At 41.3% G+C, this 19,013-nt stretch overlaps 1 protein-coding gene across 1 annotated transcript in view; it reads right to left on the bottom strand.

The window, feature by feature from the left end:
- The window catches only part of CPNE4 (copine 4), a 649,396-nt gene continuing 635,384 nt past the window's right edge, over nt 5,002–19,013 (bottom strand). The window contains exons 14-16 of the mRNA XM_018051359.1: nt 17,919–18,052; nt 10,436–10,672; nt 5,002–5,610 (exon numbers count right to left, since the gene is read on the bottom strand). Of these exons, the coding sequence (XP_017906848.1) occupies nt 5,476–5,610; nt 10,436–10,672; nt 17,919–18,052 (506 nt within the window). The 3' untranslated portion in view covers nt 5,002–5,475. The remainder of the gene's footprint in view (nt 5,611–10,435; nt 10,673–17,918; nt 18,053–19,013) is intronic.

Below are 19,013 nucleotides of genomic sequence, written 5' to 3'. Positions count from 1 at the left end.
CATTCCTCTAGAGCAAGCACTTCTTAAACTGTGATTCCTGAAGTTCCCTTAGACTCTCTAAGAAAGTCTGTGAAGGGAAGATGATTTTCACAGTAACACTAAGATGATATTTGCCTTTTTCATGTTGTTGATATTTGCACCAAAAGTGTAAAAGCACAGATGGGGAAAACCACTGGTGTCTTGGCTCATGTCAAGGTAGCATCACTTTACCAGTGGTCATTCTAGTTTCTCCAGCACAACTTTGAAGGAAAGAACATGCAGTTTCACTGAAGGATGATCTTAAGGAGCAGACAAATTCTTAGTGTTATTAAATGGCCAAAAGTTTGAGCAAACTCTGAGAGACAGTGAGGGACAGGGAAGCCTGGCATGCTGCAGTCAATGGGGGTGCAGAGTCAGACATGACTGAGCTATTGAACAAAACAAAACAAATTAAATCTTGACCCATAAATCCATGTCTTCTCCATATGCTGGGTGATAAAAGCATCAGAAAGCCCCTCTGCCTTAAAGAAAGGTACGTGTGCCTTTTCTCTCATGAAACATCATTTTTATTTAACAAAAGACTGATACAGAAATGAGGGTTACTCAGACATGGGTATTCAGGAGATATTTTCTTTAAAATGAATGAAGTGAGCCTGCCACTTCAAGAAAAACAACTGACAGTATTTGTTTCCAATGACAGTATTTGAGCTTTCAAGCAAAGAATAGAATTTTGGAAAACCTGTATCTGCTGCTGGAATTTGACTGATACTCAATACTCAGACTGTCTGATGAGATCAACTGTGATATTACAGAGCAGAAGAATGTGATTTTTTTTTTCAGACTGTAAAATAAAGTGTGGAAGTATTTGCAGCATGTGAATAACAGTAGGTCATTATTTTCCAAATGATCAATGTTACAGAATCATGCATGAGTAAAGGAACCATGGAAAATGCCAGAAGTGTTTACTGATATGCTTCCATATTCCAAATTGCAACTAACCTTTAAGAAACTTGTTGAGTTTTGTTGTGGTAAAAAGAAGAATTAGCACAATTATCTTAAAAATATTACTTCTGTTACCAACTAAAAAACCACATGAGGCTAGATTTGCTTCATTGTACTTTAGCCAAGACCTCATTTCACAACAGGTTGAATGCAGAGGCAGAAATAAGAATCCAGCAGTCTTTTGTTAAGCAAGAGACACAAAGCATCTTGTCTCACTGACCATGTTTTGGTTTTGAACATACAGATTTTTCTAAACATATTTTATGTTAATATATAATGGGTTCATTATTGATATAAATGAATTAATTAATTATAATTTCTGTTTCAACTTCAAATAGTGTAAATATTAATAGACATTTTATGTTAATATATAATGGGTTCATTATTGATATAAATGAATTAATAAATTAACTATAATTTCTGTTTCAACTTCAAATAGTACTAATATTAATAGACATAAACTGTAGAAATAAAATCTTTTTGGAGTCCTCAGAAATTTTAGAGTAGATGGTATCTACTGAGGCTTGTTGGAGGGCAGGCCACACATAGATACAACTCAGTAGTTCCAAATTTGCACTCCAGAGCCAATGTAAAACCAGGGTACTTTTCATTTGACTTTAGCCCTTTTACTATGTAGGACAATTGTTGAATTTTGAGTGAGCTTTCCCTATTTAAAAATTGGCAGTTTTTATGTGAAATATCACATTTTTCAGTTGTCTTGGAAAACTGAATGGCCTGGCTTTACTGGGTCCACATCCTGCCTGGCCTCTGCAGTTGGGTGGAGTAGCCTTCCTCTGTATGCATGCCTTGCAGTGTCCCTCCATTTTTGCCGCATCCCATTCTTTACATTCCTCCCTTTAAACCTGCTCCTTCTCAGTTTTCCACATGGTTTCTCAGCTCCTGGAAACATCTGTGTTTTAAATATCTCATTTACATGGTCTCCTCAGTGTCAAGAAGCTGGGAAGACCTGGGTGTGTCTCCTTCCACTGCTCCTTGGGGGATGTTATATATCACAAGATGCCAAGGGCCCATGAAAAGAAGATAAGATCACCAGATGACACAGGGATTTTTGAAATGGAGGCAAAAATTATATTTTAAGACTCATTTTCTCAGATATCATAATAATCTGCTGCTGAATATGGCAAGTGGATGGGTAAGGTGTCAGGAAAGTAGCTGAAATAGGGGTTAAAAAGTGAGTTTGTGCTCAAGAGCCAGAGTGTTTGTGTTCAAATCTTGGTTATAAACTTTTTGATAGTTGTGTGACCTTGGATGAGTTATCCAAACTCTGTGGGTTTTAGTTTCAATAAATAAATAAATAAATGAAAAGTGAGACTCATATTATCTATCTCATTGGGTTGTTGGAAGAATTAAATGAGGCAGTATGTGACAAGCACTTAGAATAGTGGCTGGCACAAAAGAGGCCTTCAGTGATTGTTAGCTGTTATTTTTACTATTCTTTTGAGCTGGGCTCGAGCCTGGCTATGAAAAGGAAAGTCAGCTGCCTTAGGTTCTGCCAGAAAACCTGGACTCTGTCCTTACAACCCTATCTCCCAGATCCCAGTCATCCTGACATGAATGCAGTGGATTCCAACAGATATCTGAGAATGACCTGGTGCCTCATTTTGATTGACAGGCACAGTTACTCAATTCATACCTGTTAAATCTACAGTGGATTTGGCAGAAGTACCTAAATAGACATTTCTCCAAAGAAGACATACAGATAGCCAACACGTATGTGAAACGACATTCAGCATCACTAATTATTAGATAAATGCAAATTAGAATTACAATGAGCTATCACTTCAACCAGTCAGAATGGACATCAGCAAAATAATCCACAAACAGTAAGTGCTGGAGAGGGTAAGCACTCCTGCACTATTGGTGGGAATGTAAATTGGTGCAGCCACTATGGAGAACAGTATGGGGGTTCCTCAAAAAACTAAAAATAGAGCTACCATTTATCATTTGCATTGTGCTTAGTTGCTCAGTCATGTCTGACTCTTTGCAACCCATTGGATTGTATAGTCCTTCAGGGTCCTCTGTTCATGAAATTCTCCAGGCAAGAATACTGGAGTTGTTACTTCCTTCTCCAGGGGATCTTCCTGACCCAGAGACTGAACCCGCGTCTCCTGTGTCTCCTGCACTGCAAGCAGATTCTTTACCTGCTGAATATGATTCAGCAATCCAATTCCTGGGCATGTATCCAGAGAAACCATAAATCAAAAAGATACATACACCACAATTTCATTGCAAGACTATTTATAATAGCCAAGTCATGGAAATAACCTACCTGTCCATCAACAGCTGAATGGATAAGAAGAGGTGGCGCATACATACGCCAGGAAATAATGCCATTTGCAGCAACATGGATGAACCTAGAGACTATCTCACTAAGTGAAGGAAGCCAGGCAAAGAGAACTATCATTTAACCACATATAAACCACAGAAAGAAAACCACATATAAACACTGCTTATATGTGGAATCTAGAAAATCATACAAATGAACTTATTTACAAGACAGATAAACAGACTCACAGACATGGAAAGCAAACTTATGATTGCCAAAGGAGAAAGGGAGGAATGGAGAGATAAATTAGGAGTTTGGGACTAGAACACGCACACTCCTATATAAAAAATAGATAATGAGCAAGGACCTACTCTATAGCACAGAGGAGCTATACTCAATATCTTGAAATACTCTATAATGGGAAAGAATCTAAAAAGCTATATCACTTTGCTGTATACCTGAAGCTAACACAATATTGTAAATCAACTATATTTCAATAAAATTTAAAAAAAAATCTATAGTGGATTTGATGTTGCTCATGAGGCATATTAATAAGTCCATTCATTTGTTCTTTCATGCATTTACCCGGTTGATTAGTATTCTATTTATTCTTTAAGCATCAGTCTAATGAATAGTTTTTTATTCATTAAATCTATTGCTTACTATGTTCCTGGCACATAGACATGGAAGCTCATGTCCTTGTTTTGGGTTAGAAACAACCATCAGCTATTTCTGGTGAACAGGGTCTAAGTATTTTAATTCCCTGTCTGTTATAAACAAAGATACACATGTTTCTATAGGACTGTTGAAAGATTTATTCCTAACCTGAGACCAAGTAACATACATGGAATAAATCACTGTTCAAAAATGGCCTTAAAAAGAGAAACAAGACTATAACTCTTGGAAAAAATTCTGTAAGTACCCAATTTATTCATAATCAATATTTATGATTTTTTTCAGTCATATATTTACCATCATTCCCAAATATGCTTTTGGCTAACAAATATTTGTAAGGTTAAGATCTATATTTATAATACTGGAAATCATACAAGGTACTTGATTTGCACAAATACTTCCCCCCTTACCAAACAACAAACAGATCTATTGTGCCTTGTTGTTTACCTTCTTGTATCTCTGAACAAAAGTAGGCTCCACCTAGGGCGTTTAATACTTGCAAAAAGCTTGCCCATTTCTCTGTAAGAAGATTATACAAGTGAAACCTTCATTCTTTGGGTTCAAGAGTGGCGAGTTTATATCAAAACAAAACACCTCTACCCAAAACAGTCCCAAGCCTTTGTGTTGATGAATTTGCTCTCAGGAGTGATAAGAAGCACAAAGAAGCCCAAGCTAAGTGTAAAGATCAGTCTGGTGGGCCACCTCTCTGAGGAGCCACACCACATGGCCATTTTCTGTGGACAAGTCTCCACTGTCATGGGTCTATTGAAGACTCTTTGAGGTCACACCTAAGGACTGACATAAACATGGGGCCTGAATTGGCATCACCTGGGATTCTGTGATAGCTGCTTGGATCTTGGGCTCGCACAGACCTATTGCATTAGTCTAAATTTTAACAAGATCCTCTGGTGAACTCTATACACAAGGAAGTCTAAGAAGTGCTGGACTCGGTGCCCCAGCCCCACTTTAAGAAGATCACCTCTAGCTGGATAAACCTCTTCTTCAGGGGAGACACCATTCCCAGCAGGGAGGAATTATAGATGACAACTGCAAAAAAAGGTATGTTGTTTTTTTTTTTTATTTTAAACATGCAAAATACAGTCCATGCATCTGCCATTTTAAAAAGTCTCTCATCCTGTAGCAGATAAAACCAAATATGTTTTGGCTATCAACATTCAAGAAATGTTTCAAAATGCTTTACAGTGTAAAGATAATAAGAAATTTAGCAAAATTTCAACAAACCTGTATAAAAAACAGATACAGATAACTTTTTATTTCAAGGCAACATGCTGTAATGTAAAGAGTAAGTTATAATTATCTGTGTTTCTTTGTAAAAAGTCTTTAACAATACAAGGGATTAATGGATCCAGGCCTCAGGGCTACACATGCAAAAAAAATTGTCAGTTAGTTAAAAATCACCAAACGTGCTATTTTTAAATGTGTATTTGTATGTCTTTTTAAGTACAGGAGTAATAGAAGTATTAAATATTAGCAGGAATAGTATCTGAGAACTCAGTAAAAGTGTGTACAGTTCATGGAGCCAGTGTCCGGGAAGATTCATACATTTCTGATGAACATTTTGGCTTAATCCCTTTGCCATTGTAATAGTCCACGACTTGGTTTGGGACTTCAGCCAACACGCTCTTTGCTAGGGCAGCTGGAGATGCCTGCAGGAAAGAAGAAATCAGCATGACTCTGGCACCTGGTTGAACTAATCTGACCCAAATCAGCTAAACACTTGAATCCTGCTCTGAACAGGGGGTTCATTCACTTATTCATTTATTCATCATTCATTCTGCACTTGTCAGCATCTACTCCAAGCAAGAGTTATCAGATTGTTGGAAAGTGAGCTTTTAATTTCATAACTATGTTTTTTCTTTTTTTTATATCTGTCTCAAAATATAGAACTATTCACATCTGAGGATGGGTGAACATTGGATGATAGGAAGAACTGCCTTGCAGTTTTGTGTTTGAATTACATTCAAATCCAGACACCTATTTATGTTCCAGGCACTCTGGGAGTGTTGATAGTGTCTGTGATTCTTGCCATTAGGAAAGTTACAGTCATGTGAAAGGCTTCCTTGGTGGCTTGCTGCTGCTGCTAAGTCGAGACAGTCGTGTCCAACTCTGTGCAACCCCATAGACGGCAGCCCACCAGGCTCCCTTCCCTGGGATTCTCCAGGCAAGAACACTGGAGTGGGCTGCCATTTCCTTCTCCAATGCATGAAAGAGAAAAGTGAAAGTGAAGTCACTCAGTCGTGTCTGACTCTTCGTGACCCCATGGACTGTAGCCCACCAGGCTCCTCCATCCATGGGATTCTCTAGGCAAGAGTACTAGAGTGGGTTGCCATTGCCTTCTCCCTTTTTGGTGGCTTAGATGTTAAAGAATCTGATAACAATGTAGGAGATGCAGGTTTGATCCCTGGGTTTGGGAAGATCCTCTGGAGGAGGAAATAGAAACCCACTCCAGTATTCTTGCTTGGAGAATTCCATAGACAGAGGAGTCTGGTAGGTTACAGTCCATGGGGTAACAAAGAGTCAGACACAACTGAGCGACTAACACACACCCACCCACCCCTCCCCCCACACACACACACAGTTGTGTGAGGGGAGCCTGGTGAGGCCGAAATGAACCCTCCCATGAGGCAGAACACGATCCACACCACAGAGCAGCAGATCACACCACAAGTGAACTTATTAGAAACTAAGATCCTTAAACCCATCCCAGAGCTAATGAATCATAATCTGTGTTTTACGTCAATGCCTAGGTGACTCCTATGCATATTGAAATTTGAGAAGCAGTGCCCTAGGGAGTCACAAACACTGTGTGACCAGAGCACAGAAAATCAAGAGCGTAAGTCATCTAGGAGATCACAGTAGGCTTCCAAGAAGAGATGGCATTTACGTTGGGTATGTTTTGAAACAAGGAGAAGGAGAGGACTGGCGTTTGATCGTTCTAGGGATAGTGAGTCATCTGATGGGGCTCTGAAGGAAGTGTGTATTAGGGATGCAGGATTGGCTGTGCATTTACCTGGAAAATGAACTTGTGGCTGAGCGATGGAATATACTGAATACTGAGCTAGTTTATATAGCCTTTCTTCTATCAGCATTATAGACTCTAAGCCTTGGGGCAGAGGAAGGTGGAGGCTGACATTTTGCATGGACTCTGGATTCAAGAGCTGGGCTTGACCTCTGACCCTGGCACTCACTATTAACTGCCCAGCCCCTGGGCAAGTAAGATTGCCTGAATTTCACTGTTAGCAGTTACTGCAGAGGTTGAGAACTTGAGGCAGAGTGCAATGTTTGAGGTCCCTCGGGAAAAATCCTGAAGGAAAGAGGGCTGGCCTAAACGCCAGGTGACGAGGTTTCTAGCTCTTGTCTTCCTTGTCACTCAGCCATTCGACTTTGCTGAGCCCTGATGTTTTGAGACAGGAAAGCAGAGAATAGGAATTCATTCTACCTCAAATATTCTGGGTGGTTCAAAATGCAAGAGATCTTAAAAATTTCAAAAACAATCTGAAAATACTGTGCTTCTAAAGTGACTGCTCACATTTTGAAGATGTCAGTATGTTGGCCATATTTATTTTATAAATAACTGCTCAAGTGTGTTAGATCATGGCCAGCTTGTACACTGGGGAAAACACAAGAGTCCTTTTCTCCCTTTTCTCTCTGGTTGTTGCTCACACAAATGTTAGAAAGATAAAGACTTGATTTCCCAGTCTTCCTGGCATGTAGGGATGCCATATGACCCAATTTCATTATTTGAGACCCAGGTGAAGTTTCCTGGGGGCTGTTTCTTGGAAAGCTCTTCAACAGACATCATCAGTTCTATATCTCTTTCCCCTTCCTTTCTATCTTGAACAAGAATGTGATTTCTAGAGCTTTGGCAACCATTTTATCATTATGAGGGAATAGCAAAAAGAATCTCTAAGTGGTACTGACACTATTGAACCACTGAAAAAACTAGCCAGTAGCCCCTGGCCCCTAACATTTAGCTACATGAGAAAAGAAAAGTATATTTGTACTTATATAATCAATTTGGACACAATTTCTATTTTACTATACTAGATATGTTTGATTATTCTTCATGTAGGGACTATTCCTCTGTATCATAGAATGCTTACAAGTCTCTCTGGCCTCTACCTCCTGGATGCAAGTAGCCATCAAAAATGTTTCTAGCCATTGCCAAATTTTTCTGGGGAGAAAAATCATCCTTGGTTAAGAATAACTCATGTGATCCACGGTGATATGGGTTTGCTGTTATGTTAAGCCAAAAATATTCCTGACCAGTGTGTCAAATAGAACTTGCTTGGGTGATAAAAGTATTCTGTATCTATGCTGTCCAATGTGGTAGTCACCAGACACATGGTGTCTCTGAGCCCCTGTGATATGGCTAGTGTGACTAAAAAACCAACTTTTTAATTTTAATGAATTTAAATTTAAATAACCACTTGTGGCCCTTTGCTACTGTGTTGGATGGCACAGCTCCCAATGATTCTCCTGCCCTTTGCACACCTGTACTGGTGGTTCTGGTGAGCAAAGACTGCTTGGAGGTCCTCAGGTTGGGCAAAGGAAAAAAAAATAGGAAAGTAGCTGGCAACAACAGTAATAACAGCTGCATTTATTAACCACCTACATGCATCAGGCACTGTGCTGAGCTTTATATAGGCCCTTCTAATCTTCCAAACTGTGTGTCTTTTACCCCATTTTACAAATGAAAGTCTGTGACACAGAGAGGTTAAGTAAATTGCCTTGAGTCACACAGCCCACAGCCTCTGCCTGTCTGAAGGTCTGGGTTACTTTGCAGAGCAGAAAACGAGAGGCAGTTCACAGGTTCCTGGCTGTATGAAATGATATCAGCACCTCATCTTGTGCTTTATTTATGGTTTATTGAATTCAGAGTAGATTAGTTTGGATAATGAAATGGTTCTCAGAATCTAACTTGAAATTCAGGAAGATGAGGTGGGTGTTGAGCTCCTGTTGCTCTGCTCTGTGGTCCACAGGAAGCTAGGACCCTGGGGCAGAGGGACAGCCAGCCCACCCTCTTTCCTGGCCCCATTAGGCACTTCCTTATTGCAAGTGTCCCTCATCCCCTCCCGTCACCCCACCAAGGTCTGCCTTCTTCATGTCGCAATTCTGGCCACATCTCTGAAGTTTTGTAGTGACGGAGTAGCCCTCCTCAACCACCCACAGATCACTTAGGTGGACACCTGTGTTCCAACTGGGCAATTCTCCGGTAAATTCCCGGAGGAGGTTGGGCCCCTGGCTCCTCATCTCACTGTGGTACCAGTGCAAGCACACAGCTGGCAGTCTGTAAGTGTGTGAGGGAGAGCAGGGGTTGGAGCGTAGGCTGCAGCCTTACATGGCAAAGAGGCATATGTGTATATGTGTGTTTGCAGCGGGTAGGGAGAGGGTGGTTTGGGGAAACTCTTGAACCCCTCATCACTCAGGCAATATTGTGGGTGGTGGTCACTCCTGTGGTAATTGTGTCAGCTGTCAAGATGGGGCAGGACATTACAGTCTGGAAGAATACCTTCTCCCACCTTGGGCATTACCCTAGCAACTAGCTTCACTGATGGACACAACTGTAGGGGCTTCAGCTCCAGCACACCCCGACTTGACAAAGATGCCCCTCCTTGCTGTCCTGGGCAGACACCTTGGGGGCTTGAAACCTCCCCTTGGGCAAGTTGAAGATAGGCTACAGTAGCAGAGGTACCCTTCCCCCAGGCTTACTGCCCACACTTGTGGCAGCTTTCACAATGGGCGTGGAATGAAAGAACACAGGGACTCTATAACACAGCAGGGCTCTTTAGGGCCACTACCAACCCAGAGGGAAACTTCGTGTGAGTCAGAGAAAAAAATTTCTTTTTTAACCCGTTGGTCATAAACCAGTTTTGAGTCTACCTTGGCAAACTGATTCCAGCATTTTCCCCTACTGATCACAATCAACTGTTTAATATTATCCTTTAAACTAACTTTGTCATTTCGCTGGTTCTTTCATTACTGAATTAAATAAATCTTTGATGATGCTTACTATATATTTATAGAGGATTTAGGGTTCTATCACTTTGTAAACATACTTTGCCAAGGCAAACACAGGCCTCTGCCAGAGCACATGGCTTGACAAGGAGAATTGAGGCTGCATTTCAGCTCCTCTTTCTACTTCAGCCATGCAGGAAACTACAGCTCCTCTTTCTACTTCTCTTGAGCAGGAAACAATCTGTCCAGCTGTATATGCCAGCCTTGGGTACACTGAAGACCCTAAATTATGTAGATGAGGCCAAGTTCCAATGAAAGGTTGGCTACATAGTTAGCATGACTCCTCATCCATAACTCAGGGCATACTTCTTTCTCCAATGAGTAAAGCTTTCATGTCCTAACTGGGAGGTGGCCTGGCCCAGGCAGGTATGGCTGGCATTGCTTCACTACCAGCACTGGTGGAAAAATGGGGGGTTTCTGCTTTCCCAAGGTAAGCCCCCAAAATATGCGTACGTGTTTGAAGTTCCTGAAGGGCACGAACTGGACGATGTCACGGAGGACAGGCTCTCCCTTGGGTGATCTCAGAATCCCATCATCACCGTCCAGCATCTGCATGTCGCTGAAGTCTGCGTTGCCTACTCCCACGATGATGACTGACATGGGGAGGTGGGAGGCATGGACGATGGCCTCCCGCGTGTCGGCCATGTCTGTGATGACCCCGTCAGTCAGGATCAGCAGGATGAAGTATTGCTGCCATAGGTCAGACATCAGGAGACAATGGGGACAGAGAGGTGGGGGAGACAAGGACAAAGCCAGTTACACACTCAGGTGGCTCCAGTACACACTGACCACAGCAAAAGTGATGACAAACTTTTCCTGAATGCCTGAGTTTACAGCCCTAAACACCAAAGACAGGATGAATGGAACTTAAAGGCCGGCTCAGTAATTGCAAGTAATCCAAATAATCCAAATCCAAATAATCACCTTAGTGATGTTGATAAAGCACAGGGTATAGACAGAATAGTAGAGGAGTCAGGGGCTGGTTTCAAAGCCTCGTTCTCTGAAATGGTGGGAATTTTCCCCTGAATCCTCTGGGTCTCACCCTTTTCATCTCTCACGTGAGTGGTGGAGCTGGATCATTCATAGCGTCCTCTTCAGCTTGGAGATTTGCAAATCTAAAGTGGAGCTGCCTAATTTAGCCACCAGCTCCATGTGACTACTGAGGCCTTGAAATGCCGTGAAAGCAATGGAGAAACAGAATTTTACATTTTATCTCATTCAAATAAATTTAAATTTAACTTAAAAAATGGATACCTGATTGATTTACTGGAAATCTTTTAAGTATATTTGCACAACTATAAATATGTGAATCTAGGGGACATATGTATACCTATGGCTGATTCTTGTTGATGTTTGACAGAAAACAACAAAATTCTGTAAAGCAATTATCCTTCAATTAAAAAATAAATTTAAAAATATGTGAATCTACTTTCTCAATTATCAATTTATTGAATCTTTATAAGGATCAAGTATTTTTGATGATATTTAGCATCCAAATTGAGATGATATAAGGATAAAGTACACATTAGATTTTGAAGACTTAGTACAAAAAATAACTTAAAATACTTTATTAATAATTTTTATATGGAGTACCTCTTAAGATGATGGTTTTAGTTATGCTGGGTTAAATAAAATGTTATTAAAATGAATTTTCCTATTTCTCTGCAGCTTTAAACTGTGACTACTGGAGAATTAAAAATTTCTGCACACCTCCCACTCTATTTCTAGAGGATGAACATGAACATGAAGTCACTCAGTTGTGTCTGACTCTTTGCAACCCCATAGACTGTAGCCTACCCGGCTCCTCAGTCCATGGAATTTTCCAGGCAAGAATATTGGAGTGGGTTGCCATTTCATTCTCCAGGGGATCTTCCCAACCCAGGGATGGAACCCAGGTCTCCCACACTATAGGCAGATGCTTTACCATCTGAGCCACCAGGGAAGCCCCAAACAAGAATACTGAAGTGGGTTGCCATTCCCTTCTCCAGGGGACCTTCCCGACCCAGGAATTGAACTCGGATCTCCCTCACTGTAGGCAGACACTTTACCTACTGACACTTTACCCTGAGCCACCAGGGAAGTCAGAGGATGGCACTGCACTAAAGCCCTAGGAGAGGTGAGGATTGTGGGCTCTCCTTCTTTAGATCGTGTGCCCTGGACTGGTGAGTGGCCTGCAGGTGGCTGCCCTTCTCCAAGGATGGGGGCAGAAGGCTCTTCCTACTCTAAATTATGGCTGAACAGGCTTGTAGGAGTCTCATCTGAGACGGAGACTGGACAGGAGGCTCCATACTCATCAGTACAGGGAGGGCTAGGGAAGGGCTATGGGGTCTGAAGAGGGAAAGTTCAGGGAGGACCTCACTGTCCTTAGTTATTAGAGGCATCATGACAGCATCTCGGATGAGAAGGGATTCAGGAATGAGGTTACTGAGATGCTGCTCACACCAAACTCTAAAGAACTTTTAATGTAAACTTTGCAATATACTCATCTACAGGGAATAAATGTGGGATGGTGAAACCACTCCAAGTTGCCACATTTCAAAGGAGGAAGGCTAGATAGAAAATCACATGTTGAACACATCTGGTTTTGAGAATCACACTTAAAAGGTTGCATATAGGGCTGGTAGTGCTAAAGAGTTCTCATTTTTCTCTGTGAGCCTGAAAAAAATATTTTAAACAAAACAACGCAGTCAAAATACAGCTGGAGAGAAGAGAGATTCATACTATGATGAAGACAGACACGTGTCCTTAATGCTTTTCATACAGTTTAATACAGAGGCAAATTCTGTTCCATGTCTGCTAATTACCCACCCCTAGTTCTAACTGAACAATTTTTAAATTCATTTGAATTATCAATTTTCATCCATACCTATGCTTTTGGAGTCTTATACATTTACAGAGAAAGTGGCCTGGGAGTTTGGAGGAAGGTTTTAATCAGAGAAAGTGATGGAGGAGCTACGGAGGTGCAGGGAGAAGAAGCCAAAGGAGGCAACTTGGTGGCTTAGGGATGGATGGATGTGATGCAGAAAATACCAGAGTCATAAATGACTCTTTGCAGGGTGTGCCTTGGAGGCTATAACAGGCACCAAATCTGGTTGGAGCCTCCTCCTGATTCCTGAGCAGGTGGCCTTGTGAGTGAATCACACTTCTGCACCCCCACCATTCACTCCTCGCCCTCCCCTAACTCCTGTCTGGTCTGATCTTCATGGTTCAGGGCATGGATCTCCCCTACCTATCCCCTACAATACCTCCAGGAGCAAACAACCTGACAATCACACCACCATATTGAGGAATTTATAGTTGTCATTGTCTAGATAGGGTGTTGGGAAAGTATTTTCTGTAAAGGGGCTATGATAAATACTTTAGGCTATGTGGGCCATAATGGTGTCTGTGGCAATGACCTAACTCTGCCTGTTAGAATGAAAATAGCCATAAATATTACTTAATAGGAATGTGCATGGCTGTGTTCCAATAAAACTTTATTGAGGGACACAAGTTTGAATGTCATATAACTTTTGTGTGCCATGAAATATGATTCTCCTTTTGATTTTTTTTCAACCATTTAAAACTGTAGAAGCCATTATTCACTAACTGAGAAACAGGTTGCAGAATGTTACTGGCTTTTCATTTAGAGCAGGGATTCTTTTTTTCTTTCCAGTAATTTTTATTCATTCTTTTTTAAAATATAAATTTTTAAATTTTAATTGGAGGTTAATTACTTTATAATATTGTATTGGTTTTGCCATACATCAACATGAATCCACCACAGGTATACACGTGTTCTCCATCCTGAACCCTCCTCCCTCCTCCCTCCCCGTACCATCCCTCTGGGTTGTCTCAGTGCACCAGCCCCAAGCATCCAGTATCATGCATCAAACCTGGACTGGCGATTCGTTTCATATATGATATTGTATATGTTTTAATGCCATTCTCCCAAATCATCCCACCCTCTCCCTCTCCCACAGAGTCCAAAAGACTGTGGAAACTGGAGCCTATTCATTCTTTACTTCTCTCTCATTTGCCTCGACTTTGTTTTTTTAAATTTATTTTTTTTAATTGAAGGATAATTGCTTTACAGATTTTTTTGTTTGTTTGTTTCTGCCAAACATCAGGACGAAGCAGCCATAGGTATACATATGTAACAACCTAGAGAGGTGGGATGGTGAGGGAAATGGGAGGGAGGTTCAAGAGGTAGAGGGGGGATTCTTAGCCTGGGCTTGCAGACTGTTGAACTGAAATAATTTCAGGCCATCTGCACAGTTGGGGTAAATTAAAGTTGTGTTTTCACTTACCTTTAACTAAAAATGTATCATTTTTCAATTCTGAGTATAATCAACAAATAGAATTGGTTTTAACTGTACTTGTACTGAGTCACCAATAGAAATCACATAATATGTTCCTGTTATAAAACAGTGTATCATTTACATTCAACATTACTTAGAAATAAGAGAATTATTAGGCCAGGCACTAATTCTCACAATTTAAATTTATTGCTATATTTATGATGCTTCTATGTCACATTTGAAAATATTTAGCTAACTGCTTTTCAACATAATTGGTTTACTTTATAACATTTGTTTTATTCTGTGCATTTAAAGGCCATTCTGAGGAGGGGGTCCATGGGCTTTACCAGCTGCTAATGGTGTCCATGGATCAAAAAGGGTTAAGAAGTTCTGGCCTGAAGAGACTGTCAAGACTCTAGACCTGATCCTTCCAGGTTTAATCTAGCTAAAGGTAATAGGCTGCAGACTGCTGGATCGAAACCCTGATGGAAATTTCCGATAAAGCTGGCAGTAACACTTGATTCCAAAGTCAGGCTAGGAAAATGCTCATGGGTGAAACATTATAGTCTGAATGTACTTGAGGTCCTGTTTAAATAATGAGGGAATTTTTTCTTTTTAGAAGAGTTTCATACAACTGGGGAAAAAATCCTATAGCCACAGACTTCCTGACACCACTTGCCTATAAGGTTCAAGGTTAGGACACTTAGCAATCAGTGATAACAAGGGGCCCTGGACCACACTCTGTTAATAAGATAACAGAAACTCTGGGGGAAAGCATCAGTGTTCCTGGCATATAAGAATGAGATATGGATTAGATCCTTTCAGTACTGTTTTCTGATCTGTCCTTTCAGAGCAGACCCACCTGACCCTGGAGGAGTAAGTGATGCCCAAAACCTCATTCTGGTTTCTGTTAATCCAGAATGCACACCTATGTCAGATTCTCTTTACTCCTGTGAGTGTTGGTACCCTAGAGAGGCTGAGATAACTCAGTTCTCAAACTGGGCTCCATGGAGCCCTAGGGATGCCTTGGATCCTCTTAAGGATAAAGCCCCTTAAGTGTGGGCCCCACCCCTTAGCCCAGATTCAGTCAGAACAGTCTGTTTTCTTAAAATCTATATGTTTGGTTTCTAAGCAAGATATTATTTGAAGAATTTGAGGTTCTGGTAATTTAAAGGGGGTTAAAATAAATGAAATACTGATCTTGTCCAACCCTATCCCTAAACCTTGCATCTGTGAGGATTCAGAATTTCTCCAAGGCCTCTTGGGTTTGGTAAGATGGAGCTGCTATTGACTTTGACAAGTGTGGTCTTCAGAGTGGTGTCAGGAGCATAGTTTGGATGATATGGGTAGAGGCACCAGTGGAAAGAGAGATGGAGATGGTGAGTATGGGCAGTTCTTTCAGTGAATTTTGCTCAAAAAGAGTAAAATAAGGGACAGTAGCTAAAGGGTAGAGTGGTGTCAAGGGAGAGCTTTGAACTTAAGCAAGAGAAATTACAACATGTTTTATTTGCTAATAGGAATGAGTCTTCAGTAGAAAGAGAAGTAGATGATAAGGAGAGAAAGGGAATGCAAGTATGAGGTCACTGTTCCTGGATAGTTGGCAGGTGTGTGCTGCAGTGCACAGAGCAGACACCACTGTGAGATGGGAATATGTACAGCCCATCGTAACGTGAGGGATGCTGAGAACACAGGCAGAGAGCATGGGGGAAAGATGGGCTCACGTAAGAAGGTGAGGCAGCAGCATATCATGTTCTTTATGCAAATCTAGTGTTGTGGAATCCAGGATAAAATCATAAAGAAAATTTCAGACATCATCAATATTCTGCTAAATCTGAAAAACATTTCAGTTCAGTTCAGTTCAGTTGCTCAGTCGTGTCTGACTCTTTGTGACCTCATGAACCACAGCACGCCAGGCCTCCCTGTCCATCACCAAATCCCGGGGTCCACCCAAACCCATGCCCATCGAGTCGGTGATGTTATCCCCTTCTCCTCCTGTCCTCAATCTTTCCCAGCATCAGGGTCTTTTCAAATAAGTCAGCTCTTCATATCAGGTGGCCAAAGTATTGGAGTTTCTGCTTCAACATCAGTCCCACCAATGAACACCCAGGACTGATCTCCTTTAGGATGGACTGGTTGGAAGAGTCTTCTCCAACACCACAGTTCAAAAGCTTCAATTCTTCAAAAGTCAGCCTTCTTTAAGGTCCAACTCTCACATCCATACATGACCACAGGAAAAACCATAGCCTTGACTAGACAGACCTTTGTTGGCAAAGTAATGTCTCTGCTTTTGAATATGCTGTCTAGGTTGGTCATAACTTCCCTTCCAATGAGTAAGCGTCTTTTAATTTCATGGCTTCAGTCACCATCTGCAGTGATTTTGGAGCTCAGAAAAATAAAGTCTGACACTCTTTCCTTTGTTTCCCCATCTATTTCCCATGAAGTGATGGGACCAGATGCCATGATCTTAGTTCTCTGAATGTTGAGCTTTAAGCCAACTTTTTTACTCTCCTCTTTCACTTTCATCAAGACGCTCTTTAGTTCGTCTTTACTTTCTGCCATAAGGGTGGTGTCATCTGCATATTTGAGGTTATTGATATTTCTCCCGGCAATCTTGATTCCAGCTTGTGCTTCTTCCAGCCCAGCGTTTCTCATGATATACTCTGCATATAAGTTAAATAAGCAAGGTGACAATATACAGCCTTGATGGACTCCTTTCCCTATTTGGAACCAGTCTGTTGTTCCATGTCCAGTTCTAACTGTTGCTTCCTGACCTGCATACAGGTTTCTCAAGAGGCACATAATGATGGTATTGAAAAAAGATACATAGAAAAATTATTATATTTGGTAATATATGTAACTCTAATGTAATTGGGTGGCGCTTCCCAGGTAGTGCTAGTGTTAAAGAACCCGCCTGCTTATGCAGGAGATGTAAGAGACACAAATTTGATCCCTGGGTTGGAAAGATCCCTTGGAGAAGGGCATGGCAACCCATTCCAATATTCTTGCCTGGAGAATCCCATGGACACACAGAGTCTGGCAGGGTACAGTTCATGAGGTCACAAAGAGTCAGACACAACTGAAGTGACTTAGCATGCACACCACATATTAGGAAAAAAACCAAACTCTGGTCTTTCAGCTTTGGTTTGCATTTTTCTTAAGAAAACCACCAATAGGACCTCAAACAAATCTTCCCCATGATGTTGTGTGTTACTTCACTTGATTACTAGGTAGAAGAATAACCCATCATTTTATTTCACTTCCATCTGTAGTCTGGATACCCTGGAAGTTAAGCTTAGTTTTGTTTTTCTTTTTTTTTTCCTTCCCAGGGACTGAAGATGAGTTGAGCATTGTGACATGGACTTACACTCCAGAGAGTATAGAGGCTTCCCTTGTTCAGTGCCTCCTGTGTTCAGGTAATGTTGAAGACATTTGAGTTGCGTCATCCCTAAACCTCATGTTAATTCAGCAGAGATGGGCATGATTATCCCCATTTTTCAGATGAGGAGACTGAGGACTGGGGAGGGAAGGTTAAATCATTTATTCAAACTCATGCAGGTAAAAATGCAGATTCTTTGTCAGAGTGGGGCGGGTGCTATGGCCAGTATCCAGGGGAGGAAGGGTAGGCGCACTAGCAGGTGGACCACCCCTCTCCTTACCGACGCCTCCTTGGTGTTGGTCTCCTCTGATGCTGACTTGGCCACCTTCTGGATGATGGGAGCGATGTTGGTGGGGCCGTAGAGCTGGAGTTTGGGAAGGCAGCTCTGATAGGCTTCCACAACTCCTTGAATCCCTGAGGTAAAATTGGCAAAGATCAATAGCTAAATAGTCTTCGAAATATATTTAAGAATACACACATATACACACGAAGCATTAACCTCCCTCAAAGAGTCCTTATCAACAGCACATTTATGTTCTTAAGATAAAAAAGAAAACATCACATCTGGGCTGGTGTTTCTGCCTCCATTCCACTAAAATCATTCTCTTTATGCATTTTAGTTATTTTTTGAAATTGGCTTGGAAAGAATTTATTAATGAATGATTGTGTTTCCTACAGAATACAAACAAGCCTTTTTCTGACAAGGAGAATACTCTAGACTCAGTTAAAAAAATGGCAGTTACAAACCTATGTATTCCCAAAACTTTTGCATACTTTCAAATATAAGGGATTCATGCTGGGGATATTTTGCAACCCTACAGCTTAAAACTCAGAGAGAAATCTTTTAGTCAGATCTCATCCTCTTAAAAGGTTCACGTTAAAAGCGATCATTTCTACAGGTGAAGAAACTGAAGCTCAGAGAGGTTTGTTGCAGACTCAGGATTCACACAGGTGTGTCGTGCTCTAAGGGCCATGCTCAAGGCTTTGACGTTTCTCTAGTTTTCATACCACCCTGTTGACTCTAGTACACCCATCCCAGGCCAGCTATGTGAATGATGTATACATACAGCCGTCTCTCCAGAGGCTCAAGTCTTTGTGGGCAGGAATTGTACCTTCCTCTCTCATAAGCTCAAGGCATGTCAGGCACATAGTAGCTGCTCCCCAAACGTGTGATGGATGAGGAAACCCTCAGGTTTTTTTTTTTTTTTTTTTGGCCAGAGGAATCCAGAATTGGGATTGATATTCTTGCTCTAAGCTCAAGACCTCTTCTGCATTCTGTCTTTTCCAGGTGTTATGCCTCTGCTCTCTTGTTATTTGGGTCCAGGGAGCCTAATTCTCTGCTGTGGACAATCATCACTGACACACTGCATCAGGA

The sequence above is a fragment of the Capra hircus genome, chromosome 1 (genome assembly GCF_001704415.2).
Source record: "Capra hircus breed San Clemente chromosome 1, ASM170441v1, whole genome shotgun sequence".
NCBI lineage: Eukaryota > Metazoa > Chordata > Mammalia > Artiodactyla > Bovidae > Capra > Capra hircus.
This window is presented reverse-complemented; position numbering and strand designations above follow the sequence as displayed.